We start from the raw sequence: 18,305 nt of genomic DNA, 5'->3' as shown, positions 1-18,305 counted from the left end.
AAAAATTCTAACATCAAATGAAACATGTATAAATGGCAAATTTGTAAAATCAAAGAATGGAAAAATTAAACAGCGATGTTTGAAAGAAAGCGAACAAAAAATAGAGTAAGATGCAGTAATAAAGCATATTTTCTATTTGAAAAACCTGCAATATCGTTATTTGCAAATTGTACCGTTTTAGATTTTTATAAACACTCAGTATTAATTTTTTTTTGTGAGTCCTTTCGTAAAAGAATTCAAGAAAATTGGAATAACGTGACAACGTCGCATCGGAGTTTCAAAAATAAACTATGGTTATAAAGCGTAAAATTAAAAATAAAATAGTGTGCAATGACTAAAAAACACAACACCGTATATAATCGAAAATAATTTTAATATAAAGAAACTTACAACCTGTATGAAAATAACTGACATCATTTTTGAAGGAAATGCAAAAATTTTGATTTGTGTCTTAGCATATTTATGATAATCTTAAAGCACATCTCAATTTTCAAAATAATATCATACATTACTGCTTCAAAACATCCTACAAGCTGTGAAACGTCAATAAAACCATCAAAACAAGACACGATTTTACAATTTTATCTGTTTTTTTTTTATTGGAGTTTTAACTCTTTTCTTTTCGTATTATAGAACACGTATACGACGCGCGCCGGAATAGGATGTCGAGTTGGACACCGACCGAGTTCGACACCGACACCGACACCAGTCTGAACAAATGTAATCATGACGCGCTGGATCGCCCGGATTTAGTAGCGGGTGATAATCACTGAATTTAATCGTCACTTATTCCATAAATACAATTAACGAAAACGTAATTAGTAAAACGGTCAAGTAGGTAAATGAGAACGGGAATTAACAGCAGAGTGCAACGACGGTCATCGGTTGTCTATTATTATAATAATTAATTAAGATATTTCTATATGATAAATAAATTAAAAAAGTATAGTAGTTTATGATAAACAACAACTGACAATAGTTGGATATTTAAAAATACAAATGCAACATATTTTTGGTTTTTATTATTTTTTAAGAGAAAATGAATGACTTCGCCGCGTATACGTGTTTAATTTATATAAATTGACAACGCAGAGTTAAAACTCCATCCCTATGTCCCTGGGTCGACGCACTCTTTTCGTTGAGCTCTTATTACCACCGCTGCACGTTGTTCTGCAAATTAATTCCTGATATTTCATCTAAGTCGCCACGTTTTTCCCCATGAATACATTAGCATTTTCCATTTACTCCCATTCAAACTCACTCACAACAAAAAAATGCACTAGCAGCGAAAATGGGATATTTACAACCTTCCCGCCGTCGATATTTCACACGCTGTATTTTCGCTTGTGCATCCGACACTGGCAAATAAAACGACTTCCCCCCGTCCAAAAAAAAAAATAAAATAGCAGAAAACACCACCTCCCTCTGCGCCCAGACATCAGCAGGAATCTGCAAGTTTTTGCGGGCCGATCGGTCTTTGATTCGCGCTCCGATATCAAGTACTTTTTATCCATGTTTTAACACGAAGCAATAACGCAATTCATTACCCGCTGAAAAAAGCAGGAATCCGAGTCCACACTTGCATCATGTAGCGCTGAAAATTTACAATACAAGCCATACAGAAACCAGCTGCGCATTAAACATTCGTCAAAAAATAATCGCTTTTGTTCTTATTCATGCATTCCCGTGTTCAACAAGTCGAGAATTTGAGCTGGATTGCTGTTTGCTCAGGAAAGAAACTTAATGGATGTTTTGTCCTGCGACATGCTTTTTCCATTAAAATGCCCGAGTAGAGCGAAGACGCCGCATGGTTTTTCGTGTGCTTGGAAGTAATTGGGGGCTGAAGGACTCAATCATATGCAATTTTTGGCTTCGCTTGTACGGAGATTATTAAAATGGGGCAGCGTTTTTGTAAATTTCGGTAGATTTTCTCTGGGTTTTAACACGAGATGTTTTTTTTTTCAGGTGTTAACGGGAAACAGCAACACTTACCTGGTGGTGAGGCAGCGTCTGGAATTGCCCTTCATTGCCAGCAAAGTGAGGTTTATTCCGTATAGCGAACATCCAAGGACCGTCTGCATGCGTGTGGAGTTGTACGGATGCTCCTGGGAACGTAAGTTGAACCTTTATTGCTCACGTTACTGTCACATTAAGACATAATTAGGCAGAGTTTCATCCTTTCGAACGCTAATGAACCACTTAGGGAAGCGGAAAACGAACGAGAAACATGTGCGACGTGAAATGCCGCGGGAGATGTGCAAGGAATCAATCATTGCCAAGATTATTCCGGTTATTATCTTCGCTCGCGACTATAATGAAGCAGAAAATAAACAAAACAGTTTTTCGATAGTAAACTGAAATCCGTAACCAACGGAAAAAATGGATTCTCAATGTCTCAATACACGCTTAACTTAACTGTTTATGTTTGTACTTTGAAAGAATTCAACTATTAGCACGTTCGGATTATGAGCAACAACATTAGTTGTGTCCCTACTGGATAATTCTATTCAACTGTAAAAAAAGACTAAGATCAAAGTAAAAGATTGTTATGACTGGAAAATGTTCGACTCTATCATTGTCGCTTACTCAAAATCTTGTTAAACTAAGCTTTTACTTTGTTTAGTATGAAATAAATATACGAGTTTATCATTTCCGGTCACACTTTTAAAACTTGTATCCATAGTATATAGTTAACATTACAAAATTTAAACAATATCTCTTGATAATCGATTATTATCGTTGTCATAAGTCCAGAAACCGCATAAATCTGATTAAACCAATGTGAACGTAAATAGTTATATAATGGGGGTTCTGGATCATTCTCAGAACATTTTGGGGGTGAGTTTTCTGTCTGACTGCTACTCACTTCAGACTCGTTAAAGAGTGAGCTTTATGAAAATGTCCAAAAAAAGTTCTAAAATCTTACGATTCCTCATATTAACCATGTCATTTACCATAAGAATCCCAGTATCTCCATCACATATCATAAAGTAACGTCGACTGAATGATAAAAGCCAACATTATACCTTGATTAAAGACTCTGAAGATTTAAATTGGAGGACGAGATCAGAAGTGTAAATCTCGTGTAAAAGAAATTATAATGAATGAAATGTCATCTTATGAAAAGAAATGTACTTTATTATTGGCAACTCTGAATTACGAAATATGGAGGATAATCCGACTTACCCACCTTCCTCTACAGCAGTTAAATAATCTCCAAGGAATGAACTTCCTACAAGAAATTTAAAACAATTCTTTCTCAAAGAAAGAAAATCCCGTTGGGTTTTCTTGACAAGTCTAGTTTAAAAAGAACTTTAAAATATTTCGGAAATATAAAGTTAATTGTTTGCACTGTGGCGATAGTAAAAATTGGTCGAAGATTATTGAAGTATAATCCGACAGATCCCACTTTTTTAAACAGGTCAAACGATTTTATGATGTTCGACCTTAATTGTAATTGCCTTCTCATCTGAACATTTCTTTATCTAACTACGTAGTAGTGCACGGGTGCTACTTTCACGCACAAATTTTTTAACTGATCACGTCTTCTAAATAACCGCGATCTCGCCTCCTATTTTACACTCTAGTTGGCGCTGCGCTTCATTAAGTTTAAAGTGAGCGTGCAACAATATTTGGAAGGGCTGTTCTTGCACATTAGGGTGGGTGAGACTGCATCTTCAGATGAGAAGACTAGTACAGTTAAGATCGAACATCATAAAATCGTTTGACCTGTTTAATTGTACAAACGTTTTCTCATCTGAACATTTCTTTATCCAACCAGGTAGACGTTTGAAGAAATATTATTGCGCAAATGAAATGTATGTATAAACCTAGCAAAAGTTTTGGACGTAGATGTCCATGCTGCCTGGCGAATAGAATCTAGGGCAGTGCCTCTGCGAGCGGCGGCGGAAGTGCTGGCACCTACCTAATGTGTTCACCCAAGCGCGCGTGAGCATTTGTGGCGTTTTCCTTTTCGCATTGTGCTAAGGAAAAGGTGTTAGATCCCTAAAATGAAATAATTAACAGTACCTGAAAAGTGTCTGCAAGCGGGAACGTGGTACGTGGAAACGCACAAATGAAGCGTAGCGCCTAAAATAGGAGACGAGATCTCGGTTATTCAGAGGACGTGATCAGGTTAAAACTTTGCGCGTGGCAGTACTACCTAGTTAGATAAAGAAATGTTCAAATGAGAAGACGTTTGTACAATTAAAGCAGAAAACCAACGGGAAAAATGTAGATATTCCCATTTTCTCAGTCGATGCTTAATTTCGACTGTTTACGTTTATACTTCGGAAGAATTCGAATAATCAACCATTAAAGCCAGTCCCTACCTTTTTCGCTTGCTCATTACATTTTCAGGATGTAATATTTCCGTTATTAACGCACTCATTGCTATGAAATTTTAAATTTAAATTGTCCACAGGTCACCCTAGATAACACATTGGCAGTTGTTTAAAAACAGTTTGCTATCTTTATTCTTTTTGAAGTTTTGGTGAAATTTTTAATCACCTATTTTTAAAATTCAATATCTCAATTATTTATGGAAATTTCGAAACGCGGTTTTCACTGTTGTGTTCAGCTTAGTGGAAAATGTTATCGATTCATTTTGTTGAAAATGAAATACAGTAAAAACAGCTTCTACGACACAAACTTCTTTTTTGAGTATCTTATTTCCTACAAAAAAAATCAGCAATGTTACCCGAGTAATTTATAGAGCTGTGTAAGCGGAAAACAGTGGTGGAAACTACGTTACGAAATTTCCATCAATAATAGAGATATTAATTTTCCGAAAATATATTGAAAATCCCAAAATCCAAAGGGACTCCTCCTAAAAGAAAATGAAACTGATTGTGTCTCCTCAACGTAGGGGACAAAAACACGTATAAATTTGTAAAACATTTATTCGCCAAAATGGTAGGATGAGCTCAAAATATTTGCAAGATTTCATAGAATTCGGTTTTTACAAATTCAAAATTAAATTGTAAAATATTGTTATATTTATTTTCGAATTTTTTCCCAAAAATCTTAATATCTAGGATAAAAACTCAACATGAATCAAATTTAAGGAACATTTTTCAGCATGATTTTAAATTTTTAGGGAGGCATAAACAAAAAAAATTTGATTAACCATTTTTCATGCTTAAGATAAATTTAAAACACTTGCAAAATTTCAGAGCATTCGGTTTTGCAGTTTCAACGTTAAATTGAAAAATGTTGTTATACAATTTATTTTTTTTCACAAAAATCTGGATGCCTAGGGTGAAAACTCAATGCGGATTCATAAACCACATGTAAAGAAGTATTTTATGTTATAAAATTTAAATAACATTTTTCTAATGTAAATTTTGGAGATGACGTCACCCTATTGTTGGTGGGGATGATTAGTCAAATTTTAGCTAACGTTTTACCATCTACAAGATATTCATAATACACATAAAATTTGACAGCAATCGGTTCAGTAGTTTCGAAGATTATCTGTCTAATAAAAACCCGGACAGGCGGCAGACAGACGGATAGACAGACAAACAGACAAACGGACAGACGGACGGGCGGAATCGGGAGACCTACGTTTTAATTGATGAGTTAAATGTATATGAAGGTATGAAATATGCTGTTATTATCAATTGATAGACGAAATTGTGTGACCGAAATAAATACAAAAATACATTCAGTAAAAGTAAAAACTTATTGTCTACATACCTTTAGTTTTAACTCATTCATTACTGAGAAGGCACACAAAACTAAACAATTTATGGTCGTAAGACAGGGGGCGATTTTTTATTAATTGTTCACGTTAATTCTTTATTTTTATTAAAATCAAACAATTTCACTCGCGCAGAATGAAAATGAACTCCCATAGTTGAATTACTGCTAGCGGTCACTGTTTCAAATGTAACTTGATTCCAGCCAAATACAGCGGTTAGAGACGTGGTTTCCATGGCAACGGCGTAAACAAAAAATCTCAATGAGTCATGATTGGGTTTCCGTTTTTATCGAGACCTTACCAACGATATATCCAAGACACAACATCTTTAGATGTAAGTTTTGATACACTTGATACAAATGGAGCGAATTAAAAAAATTACACAAACTTCCAGATAATTATTTAAATACTGAGAATGAGAATTTTGCTATGACCAGTGTAATTTTAGCACCAGCCGCTTGTAATGAAAACACTTATTTTTCAGAGGAATATTTCAAGACTGAAACCATTAATTTGATTATCTTTCTGTCAATGCAGGGCAACTGCAGCAGTTATTAAACCGAGCCGAAAAATAATTTCTACACAAAGCTAGAAAAATCGTTCAACAAATCTCAATTAAGCAACCGTCAGAATCACGAGTTTATTTGAATGGATTATTTCCGCGTGGCATACGGGTGGGTCCATTTTTGCGTTTTGAGTTTTTTATCAGCCGACGATGCATCGTTTGTCGTTACAAAACGTTGTAAAGAACCAGGGCAGAATCTAATTAAATATAAACATGGGGGCTGTGTTGTAACGCGCGATAAAGGTTTTCTCTGGAACGTTTCCACATCTATTATGACAAGTTAAATATTCATTTTCCGGTGGTTTCGTTCGTTTTTCAAGCGGACTGTATCTCCATATCTAAACACCCAAGTCGCGGCTCCTTGTCGGAATCTGAAACAGTTCCGTCTCAAGCTAATGTATTTCAATTATTATATAGACGTCGTCAAAATTCTACTTTATATTTCGCTTTGATATTCTGCTTCTTAATTTGAAGTCGTTTAGAGATTACTTTGGTATGCACTACGAATAAACCCACGGCAATTAAGCGTCTTTGCATGTATCTTGTTTACCCCGAAGCGATGGCAGGATGACGCGCTGTTTGCTCATCTGCCAACTTACAACTAGAAAATAACTCAATTGCTACGGAAAGCGCATCCATTTTAACGGGATTTTCGTCAAACCAAACAGACTTATGAAATTAATGAGTTTGTGCAAATATTCGGAAATTTTAGGAGCAACGGGGATTTTCTCAACACCATGAAAACGAGCTACTGGGGAAGATAAGACACGCTTTGCGTAGTCATTATGTATAGTGTACTTATTTCACGATTCCCTTTCCTATACATTTTAATACAGAGTTTCGTCGATATATTATTTATGTTTTTTCCCTCGCTTTCGCAAATACTTCTGCGATTTTTATGTCTTTTGTTGTGTGCTCATCTATTTCAGACAATAGCAGTCATTGTTTAGAGGTCATGGTGATATCGATAATTTTCCAAATTGAAAGTGCAGGATTTTCTAGCAGACACATTCTGGTTAAAACAAATGTCCCTTTTTTCATCCTGTCAAAAAACTTTCTTAAGCGGTAACCACATTTTTCTTTAATGCGACATGTTTCGACAGTCTTGCGATTTACACTTTCATCTTCAGGAATACTACAAATTTAATAAACATTTTTCTACTCAGTATTAATACTTACATTTTTAGGAAGGCAAACAATTTGTTTAAAAACTAATTTTTTTACCAAATAAGTGGAATATAAACATTCAGTTAAATTTACGTAAGGTTCCTGAAAAATACAAGTTTTTTTTCATTAGAGAAATAAATAAGCCCGTCTTCAGCCATTGACTGATAAAAATTCAGAAATCTCTTCAAAGGGATCAAACAGAAAATATAAGGACCAAATAGGATTCAACACTAGCAAAAAATGCCAGTATGTTATATTAAATAAAAATGAAATATTGGCTGTCCTGTATATATTTTGCCATTTTTGTTGTTTTTTGTTCATTTAGGAAACAAATATATTTTCGATTTCTGTAAGACTGCTCTTTCAACCAACGGGTGTGAAAATTTTCTCGAGTCCTGATAACTTTTTCTACGTGAAAAACCGGCTATCCTAGTTTACCAGATCTATTTTAACATCTCAAATATAGGAGTTTGAAATTTAAGACACAAAGAAATTTAATACACAAAAAACGTTCTGTCGCGGTCGGTGTTTTACTTCTCAAGCGTAAATTAAGGAAGTATTTTATCGGGCGATTAGCTACTGTCATGTTTTCTCGACGTTTCATAACCCCTGCAGTACGAATAAATAGGTCTTCCATTTTCATCTGTCTGTCTATCGTCTGTCCGGATTTTTTTTAGACAGAGAATCTCCGGAACTACTGGACCGATTGTTGTCAAATTTTGTACGACTATCTAAACTGTTATTTTAAGGAGATACAATCGATCAAATTTCATTTTCTTTTGACACAAATGCATGCGGCCGTTGATGTAATCTGAACGTACTAACTCCCAAGTTCTTTATAAATATAAACATAACACTAGAAGTTAACCATATCATTATTATTTAGAGGACATTTTTCCGTTGATTATCTGTCCCTCTTGGAGTTTGTCCCCCACGGCGCAGCGGCTCGGAGGGTATTATTTACGCCACCGTTTTTAATTTATAGAGGTTATCATAAAACAAAAATCGCAAAATCAAATTTTATAATTTTTTAAATGCGCGGAATTTGTTGGACTGTGTTTCAAATGCGAGGATAATTCTGTCGAAATAAAAGTCGACCAATGTTTTAGTCAATGTCATGTAAATTTTGTAAAATAATATACAACTATACTTGTGGTCTATGAATCATCCTTGATTTTTCACTCTAAGCATTCAAATTTTTGGAAAAAATTTAAATTATATGGCAGCCCTTTAGACACTATAAAAACACTGACGTGTGGTATTAACGCACAGGTCACTGATTCGTTTGACTTATGGGTCACATTTTATTTTATTTATCAAATTAAGATTCACCCCAAAAATTTGAGAATACAGTAATCTTGCGCCGGCCTACAATTAAAAATAATAAAATAAGAATTATCATAATAACAATCATCAAAAATAATATTCAGAATGTTTTGCTCCATTGTAGCTTAATTAATAATTTTAATCCCATCCTCTGTATTAAGGAGACAACTTTCTACGTGCTTAATTATTGCATCTATATCTATCTATATCTATATTATCTATAAACATAAACAGTAGAAGATTAGCAACAAATTGATCGAATGTATGTACTTCAGGAGCGAGGGAAGTTCTTTCAAAATGATTTTAGACCAATCTCTTAATAAACTGTATTTTTTTATCATAAACTCTTGTCATGGAAATTTAACTATACATACGTGATTTAAAAATATCGTGTAGATGGTAGAACGCTTACGAAATTTATTTAATCATCTCCACCAACAATTTAATGACGTCCACTCACCTTTTTACATAGTCAAAGTTACCTAAATTTTATAAAATAATGTTCTCCTGTACTCCTAGTTTATGAATCCGCCTTAAATTTTATCACAATTATTATGTCTGTGCAGATTTTAATTAAACAGACAATCTCCGAAATTACCGATTCGAATTTTATACGTACGTCAGGAATATCGTGTATATGATAAAACTCTAACCAAAATTTGCCTAATCAACTCTACCAACAATGTGAGGGCGACCCTTTAAAATTTTCCATAGTAAATAGGATTTTTTTTTATAAAACAACATACTCGTGTATTTGTGGTTTATAAATACGCTTAGAAGTTTTGCTCGATCCATACAAATTTTTACTTAATAAAATGAAAATTGTGCCACCTTTAATACTCCACAAGTTCCCACAAGGTCGTTCGTTGCTTACAGGAACACGATCGACACGTTCGATTGGTACCGCGTCAATTCGTCGTGTACAATTCGTCGCGCGACAATTGATCGCGAACAACTGATCGCAGCGTCAATTGGTCGCAGCGACAACTGGTCGCAGTCACAATTGATCGCAACACAATTCGTCGCAAGTACAACTGGTCGCATGCGACAATTGATCGCAAGCGAAAAACGATAGCGTTTATAGAGAAATAAGTAATTGTTATGAATGAGGAAAATAAAATAATGTGCTATATTCTCAAAAATTTCATTATTTCTAAAAAAAAGTGTCAAAATAAATACATACGAGTTCTATAAAAACAGTAACTATTAGGCTCATTTCCGACTAAACCAAAGTGCAAAAAAGTGAAAATATTGTAAAATATTTTTTTTATTGCTGACACATCTCGTCGGTATGCTACTGTAATGTTCATTTGAATTATTCGTCTTATTGATTAGACGCTCAAGTAAGTGATTCAAGCTTTTCTTCTCACAAGTTTAAGGTTTGTCAATTAAACGAGTGAAAAAAATAGCTTTCAAAACGTGTTAGACGTCATTTTTCTTTAATAAAAAATGGTTTTAAAATTATTACAACTGTCAAATTAAAATGCTATAGATAAATCTTAAAAAAACTCTGGTTACAGTTTTAAGTGAAAAAGTATTATTTTCATTACGTTTGATAGTTTAAAAAATTAAATATATATATTTTTTAATAAATTTGGTGCAAAGAAATTTGAATTTATATATTAACAATTAATTTTGGAGTTTATTGCATTCTTTGCAGACAATTTTTTGCTCACTACAAATTAGTTCTAGATTATCTTTAATCCAAGATAAAACCAAAGATGTTTTTTCATTCAGAACTTTTTTGAACGCTCACACTGTTAATAAGGCGCTCGTAGATACGAAAGAATGAATAATTTATCTCGTTCCCTTTGCTAAGTACCTACATACCAATCTCCACTTTTACGCCATTTCGGTAAACAAGATCGTAAAAAGATTAGTTTTGACCATGGAGCAAAGAAATATACTCATACTGGAGGAAGTGCTAGACTTAAAATGATGGTTTCGAGCCAAACCGGTAAAGTGTCATAAACAGTACCCCTCATTACCCAGATAAGACTGCCGATGACAGTGACGTACAGTTTTTTTTTTTTTGAAGTGGCTCATGGAATAAAATTTGTTGAATAAAACAAGGCACATAACAGATTTATATTCTCTATTAATTAATATTATTTAAAATATTTAAATCATTCAATACATCACGAGTAACAAATAATACAAACAGTGAATACCGTTAAAACGTAGAAAGCTTGGGAAGTTCGAAAAGTTTATTGAGGGACATTTCACTCGGAAGGCCGACTATTAATTGAGAATTATTTGCCTAATCTACCGGATGTAGGTGGGCTTCTCCAACCCATGTTGTAAATTTTTGTAGGATGCAAAGTGCGGAGAAGAATAAAATCAGGTAGCAGCCCCTAGTAGGGTCATTCATGGAAAACTGCGAACCAATTATTTCTTCCTTTTTTTTAGATCTGAGATCTGTTTTACACGTTGCAGAAATGTCTATCGTAAAAGGAATTTTTATAAATAATTTTCTCGTCATTAATCGGTTGCAAAAGATCAAGAGGCACTCGAAGCAAGCCCTGCAAACTTATTAGCGGCGCCAGGGGAGATCTCCAACTGGCTGCGGTACCACCATGGACACTCGCGTAACCTCCTTTTCCAGAATTGTCAAAATGACATTGCCAAACTCAAAGCAATCATGAATTAAGCATTTCATTTTAAATTCAGTTAGTATCAAGTGGTACATGGTATTCGTATTTTGAGTTGCGTGAAAATAATTTTCAGAAATAATTTTCTCGTGACTAACCCTGTATATGTATTTTTTACACCCACATATGGTACAACTGAATTTTTCTTCAGTACAATACTAGTCTCATAATAATAATTAAAAAGTAAGTTTTTAGTTGCATAAGTACCTACATTTCTTAGATTTCCCGGTAACAAAAAATTATTCTTGACGCTCTAACAAAAGTTTTTGCAATATATATTTACAATACACATAAACCTTTCTCAAACCCTGTAAAAGATCCGTTGCAATTTACAAGGGATTAAAATAAGTATTATAACCGTCCAGGGGAATTTACATTCGCTGCATATGGATACTCTAGATGTACTATTAGTTCATAAATTTTATTGTTTGGTGATATGTATAAAGACAAGAATAGACAATAGAGGCAATTTTGCATCAAAATGTGTTAAAATTTAAAAGTTGTTAAAAATATGATTTTTTAAATAATTGTAATCTAGTTAAGAACAATAAACACTTTTTATGTTGAGTACTAGTATTATAATGAAGCTAGTTCCTATAATATAATAGGTAAAATAAGCAACGAGATAAATAATAACAATCTCTTAAAAAAAATAACCAAAATGACAATTTATTAATAAAAAATCTTATGTAACAAGGTGTTTACGCTCGTATTTTTTAATTTTTAAAGTGCAACTACAAACTTCGTCACTTATCTATATTCAAATTGTTTTTAATTCGATATTTACACCTTACCTGATTGCTAAATTTATTGCAACTGAAAATTCAGAATACTAAATATTTAGTTTTAATAAAAGAAAATACTTCCCGATGAATTTTACCTTGCGATCAATTGACGCTGTGATAAATTTACGTACGATCTATTGTCGCTGCGATCAGTTTACGTGCGATCAATTGTCGCTGCGATCAATTATCGCCGCGATCAATTGTCGCGTGCGACCAATTGTGCTGCGACGAGTTGCTTGCGATCAATTGTCGCGCGATCAATTGTTTGCGACCAGTTGTCGTAGAATCCGTTCGATTATCCCATGAACCTTTTTTTTTCTTACTCTGTTACTGCTACTATCTATATTTTTGATTAATCAAATCAAGAACGGTACAACCCATTACTTTACTATTAGTATTACATTCGATTTCCGTACACTCCGTACCAGACCAAATATAAACAAGTCAAGAGAGTGTGTTTTCGTAACATATAATGCGTTCGAATCAAAGGCAGTGGCAGTGTATGGGTGATTAAAGGATGATACATTAATGACTTGAGAAAAGGAAGCTCTACAAGAATCTTTAAAAAAATATTTGGAGGTTATCAAAAAAGAAGAACTGCAAAATCACATTTTATCATTTTTCAAATGAGCGGGATTTCTTGGACTCTTGAGACACGAGGAAAATCTTGTCGAAATAACCTTCGACCGTTTTTTTTTTAGTTATAGGTTGGTGTTACATACCATCAAATAATTACAATTTTGCAAAACAACTTTTAGAGTTTTTCAAAAAAACTGGATTTGTTCGATTGTATTTAAAGGTCGAGCGAAGCTCAGTCCAAATAATTTTCAAATTAACCAACGATGTGCAAAAGATAGATGAAGTCAAAAACCGGTACAATGAGAGAAATATGAAAAGAAAATGAAGAAACGAAGAAAGAAAATAAGGCATTGAAACAATGGTTTAGAGATGTAGAAGAAACTAGGAAGATAATGGGAAGAAAGAAGAGACAGAATAACATAACTTTACAGAGCATAGAAATAAATATCAAAACATTGTGAAAGACGAGACAGAAGATCTTATAAAGAGAAGTATGGTAATAGAAAAGCATACCTGGTGGAACTGCATAACACGACAGATAGTGTCAATAATAAAGAACAAAACATATAAGGAGAAATAATAAGGAAGAAAAGTAACAGAAATAAGTTCATAAATACGAAAATGAGAAGCGGAACAGATATTGATATCGACAATTTCCTGACAGTAAAAAAAATCAAAAATAAATTAGAAGAAAATGACAATAGGAAAGAAATGTCCAGAACAGTGGAATTTGAGAAAGTAAAAACACACGAGTTAAAGAACGGAGACATAGCAAAAAAGTAGGAGGAAGAATTGACAAAAAAATTACAATAGAAGAAACAAACCAAGAAGACTTAGATACAATGCGGAATTTCAAAAATAGAATCCTTTAGAAAGTTAAAGAACAATAAGAAGAATCACACCGCGTGATGGACAGAAGAAATAAAGAAATAAATAGAAATAAAAGAGAAGAAATGGCAATTATATTTAAATAATAAACTCCTAAAAGTTATGCAATATACAAGGAAGAAAGGAAAAAAGTCAAAGAACTTGTAATAAAAGGAAAACAACAAGAATGGATAGATTTCGGTAACAGAATGGAAACAGACAATAAGGAAAATGAAAAACAATTCTATGGAACATTAAAAGACTTAAGGTCCTGGAAAACACATGAAAGGGATAAAAAAAGAAGAATGGACTAATAACTGACAAAAAAATTATGGAAAGCTGAAATCACTTCCAAGGATTACTATCGAAAGAACACAACAACGAAGAACCAGAACCAAATAATCATATAGCAGAAGAAGAAAATCAGGAAAAGCATGTTGGCCTTAAAGCTATACACTGAAAAACTCGAAAAACAGCAAAAGCCCTAGTCACGATAGGATAACATCAAAAATGTTTCAATAAATAACTAAGACAAACACCTGAGCACTGGAAACTATCTCTCATAATGCCAATACATAAAAAATGAGATAAATATGAATGTACTAGCTATAGAGAAATAACACTGACCTGCGTAGCAATAAAAAAATAGATAAAAGGGTAAAAGCACCAGTGAAAACTAGTTTTACAAAATCAAAAAGCGGGTTCATAAAAGAAACAAAAATACAAGACCACATATTTACTCTGAAAACGATAGTAGAGAAAAAATATCTGCGACAAGGAAAGAAGATATTTTTAGGATTCCTAGACCTAGAAAAAGTTTTCGCTAAAATCCTCAGACAAATAATGCTAATCGCTGCGAGTGAAAAAGGAGGAACTGAACACAAACTTAGAAGTGTGGAATAAGGGACATACTAAAAGCATATAACATGACCATGACTAAAAGTAGCGGTACTGGCAGAGGAACAACATAAAACCAACATCAAAATAGAAAATGAAATCATGGAACAAGTAACAACCTTCAGATATCTAATATTAATTTTTTTTGCCATTGTCAAAGCGGAGAGTATAGTGGATTTTACAATAATTCATATGTGTGAAATAAAAAATATAGGTAAAGAAACGTGTTACAATATACATTTTCAATAAACATTATTAAAACAATATCTATTATTGAAAGTATATGCATACATATTGGCGAAATTTCGTGTAGGTTGCTATACCTACAGATACCTAAAAATGGAAACATTTCCTTCCCCAGAAGGGATGTTTATCTGTCCTTTGTATTGAGCGCCAGTCGAAATTACAGTCCTTTTGTGCCGCTTGTAGGCATGATCGAGCTCAATATGCAAACCTAAACGCGTCATTTGATTCCATTTACCTCCTACAGCAAAACATCTGTTTTGCCCGATCATTCCCCGGTCAATTGAATTTTATTCGGCTGTCGCGCCGTACGGAGCACACCGGCAAACACCAATATGGGATTACAGCGAGATATCATATCGGAGTTTCGACGATTTTGATGAAACGCTTTCACCGAGCTGAAATTTATATTCCCCGGACGCCTCAATATTCAATTTTCTAGTTTTATCTGCAGCTTTTGTGATGTGTTTACTACGTTTAGCACCACTGTAGCGCCGTTTCCGCTACGATTCCGTCGCACGAGGCGCGTTTCTCTTTTTAAGTAAAAATAAGGACGTGTGTTGTACCTGTGGAGCTTGACGACCCGGAGAGCTTCGCTCCCGATGCGAATGGAAGCGCAGAAAGAGTGGCAGATAATCCGGTGCCACTTGTTGTCAGGACAATGTCAATACAGCCGCAGCAATCGATAATGAGTTAAGGATTAGCTGCGGTTGGAATGGCCAATCATCGCCCGGCTCCGGCTACAACAATATTTTGCGAATTTCGAAATGACGCCCTTTGTGCTTGCGTAAACAGGAGGGGCGAATGGGGTTATATAAACACGGGAATGTCCGACATGTTCGGACATTTTTTGCAGACCGGCTTTGTTAAAGTTGATCAACGTGAAATTCGGAACAACCTTAACTAAACAAGAACCCCGGGTCGATAACTACTATGGACAAAATTATACTATTTATGAACAACAAGAGACTCCTCGGGCAATATCTCTGTCTATTATTCATAACTTTCAGCATTTGAAAAAAAAAATGTAACCATGTTCTCGAATGTTTTGAAGTATAAGTCCTACAAATCCCGTTTCTTATGAAAATTATGAAATTAGATTTTGCGATGTTTGTTTTGTGATAACCTCTATAAAGTAAAAGCTAGCGGCATAAATAATACCCCCGCAGCCCCTGCACCGTGGGGGCGCAAATTCCAAAGGTATTCTTAGGAACCTAATTCTATTATTATTTGTTTGAGCCAAGTTTTGATTAGCGTTTTATCATCTAAATTATAATCCTAATATACATACAAAAGTTGACAACAATCGGTCCAACAGTTTCGGAGATTATCTGTCTAATAAAAATCCAGACAGACGGCAGACAGACAGACAGACAGACAGACAAACAGAAACCGGATACCTACTTCTATACTAACTCTAGGGGTTACAGTACTTCCTTAGTGTACGCTAGGAAAGCAAAAATTAATATAAAGTAATTTTCTGACATTTTTTAGCTACAAAGACATCATGAAAAACGTCCGGCCCAGTTAGCTGTGCAGCTTTGCATTTATATTCATTATTTCGCCAACACAGTTATGAGTAGGTCATTCAGTTACTGTGTATGTGATATTCTACAAGAACTAAATTAAATTTGACTAAATTTTACTGGATTAGGAGACAAATAATAATTTGCACGAATCTGAATTTCTGACACTTTAAATTGAAACTCAACATTAACTTGACAAAACTGAAGTGCGAAATGGATATTCGGTGTCGTTGGAATGGCTGACTCTACTTGAATTAATTACTTTAACAGGCACAATGTTTAAAGCTCGACGGAAATGAGCCACTGAAACAAGCAACAGAGGCCTTGTCTGTTGTCACGAACTACTTTTATCCATAATGTAGGTATAAAGAGGTTAAGTTTAAAATAAACTCTATTGACAGATTTTTATTTTTTTTTTTTGTAAATACGCAACATGTGGCAGTGAAAGGTGAATTATAATATCAAAGTAGATTCAATAATTATTTCATTATAATATAATGTTGTTAATTTAAATTAATTTTCTATCTATAATATGTTGTTAATTTAAATTAATTTTCTATCTATAATAGGATGAAAGTATAGACTGGTGTACTAGAAATTATGAATAATTTTGAAACCAGTTAATTGAAATGCTATTGAATTTGAAATAATAATTCATTTTCATTTTCAGAATTTCTGCCGCAGATTGAATATAAAATATTAGTTTCATTTCGTTTGCAAATGAAAGGTTTTTAAAGTATTTTTATCACAGTGTATTGTTTTCCACAAGATTTTAATAAATTTAAAAAATTCACTCATGTTTCAGTTGGACAGTTACACTAAGCGTATTTTTTCTCTAAAATTTTTGATCAGGACGGCGATTTATGATTCATATGTTCATAAATAATTGTGAATAAAATAATTAAACTGGTGTTTTCTAAGAAGTTTTAACCAGTATTTGTGTTAGTTACCTCTTTTATTTCTTTATTTAGAAAAATCGCCTATTTTTCCTGAAATATTCAAAATTTTGGTTTGAAAATTTTTAACTAACAGCTTAGATTCAATTAAGGACATGCGCTCTGTTTCTAGTTTTATATTCGTTGTCGACACAAATTAATAGTTTGCTTTAATAAATGCTAATTCGTTCAGCAAAAAATATTTTTTGAAATTTGATGTCATTGTGATGGTGCTGGAGTTCTCATTTCAAAATTCTAAAATCAAATTTTGTATTTGTTCCAAATGTTCGGCGTAAAAAATTGTGTTGTTTAACCAAGTACCGCATCGGACAATAGCAGGTTCAGAGAAATATATGCAATAAAAAAATGGGAAATAGCTCACAATAAGATTATTTCACTGTGTAAAATTCACGTTCAAGTGTTTCTTGAACTACTTCTTTCAATGAATGGGACAGTACGACTCGGATTAAGAACCAAAAAAGTGACTGATAAGAAACGTGCAAAAACACGAAGACGACCGGTCATGTATCAGTTCTTGCATCGAACGATCGAGAGTTGGTTTATGGTGAATTTTTCCTTACATTTTGCTCTTTTTTCTTAATACGTGTAGTCATCTTTTCACAACAAGAAAGTTAAAACATGTTTAAAATGGTAAATTTGTATAAGGAAATATCGATTTTGCAATTACGCTCCGCCCATCGGTCTGACAACGAATGAAAAATTCAAGATTGAGATCCACACGGATGGGTGGGGCTTCTCTTTTGGATTTCTTTTTTAATTAATACATTTAGTTTTCTTTGTATAACACGATTACTTAAGAACATATTTCTTATGGTAATTTCTCGTAGAAAAATAAGAATTTTACAATTAAACTCTACCCCTCGGCTTACGAGGAATAAAAAAAACATCCAAAATGAGATAGTGCGGGTGGGCGGGGCTTATATTTTGCCCTTTTTTTTATTAATGCACATACCCATTTTTCACTACAAGAAACTTAGAACGTGGTTAAAATGGTACATTTTTGCAAGGAAATATGGATTTTGCAATTATGGGGCGAAGC

At 33.7% G+C, this 18,305-nt stretch overlaps 1 protein-coding gene across 2 annotated transcripts in view; it reads left to right on the top strand.

Annotated features, from left to right (window-relative positions):
* The window catches only part of LOC135139276 (epithelial discoidin domain-containing receptor 1-like), a 466,539-nt gene that overhangs the window by 299,765 nt on the left and 148,469 nt on the right, over positions 1-18,305 (top strand). For both annotated transcript variants that reach the window (XM_064069455.1, XM_064069454.1), the window contains exon 5: positions 1,966-2,113. In XM_064069455.1, the coding sequence (XP_063925525.1) occupies positions 1,966-2,113 (148 nt within the window). The remainder of the gene's footprint in view (positions 1-1,965; positions 2,114-18,305) is intronic.

The sequence above is a fragment of the Zophobas morio genome, unplaced genomic scaffold (genome assembly GCF_036711695.1).
Source record: "Zophobas morio isolate AGI-343-1 ecotype UQ-CSIRO unplaced genomic scaffold, CSIRO_AGI_Zmor_V1 ptg000031l, whole genome shotgun sequence".
Classification (NCBI taxonomy): Eukaryota; Metazoa; Arthropoda; class Insecta; order Coleoptera; family Tenebrionidae; genus Zophobas; species Zophobas morio.
The sequence above is the reverse complement of the archived record's forward strand: the minus strand, read 5'-3'. Positions and strand labels throughout refer to the sequence as shown.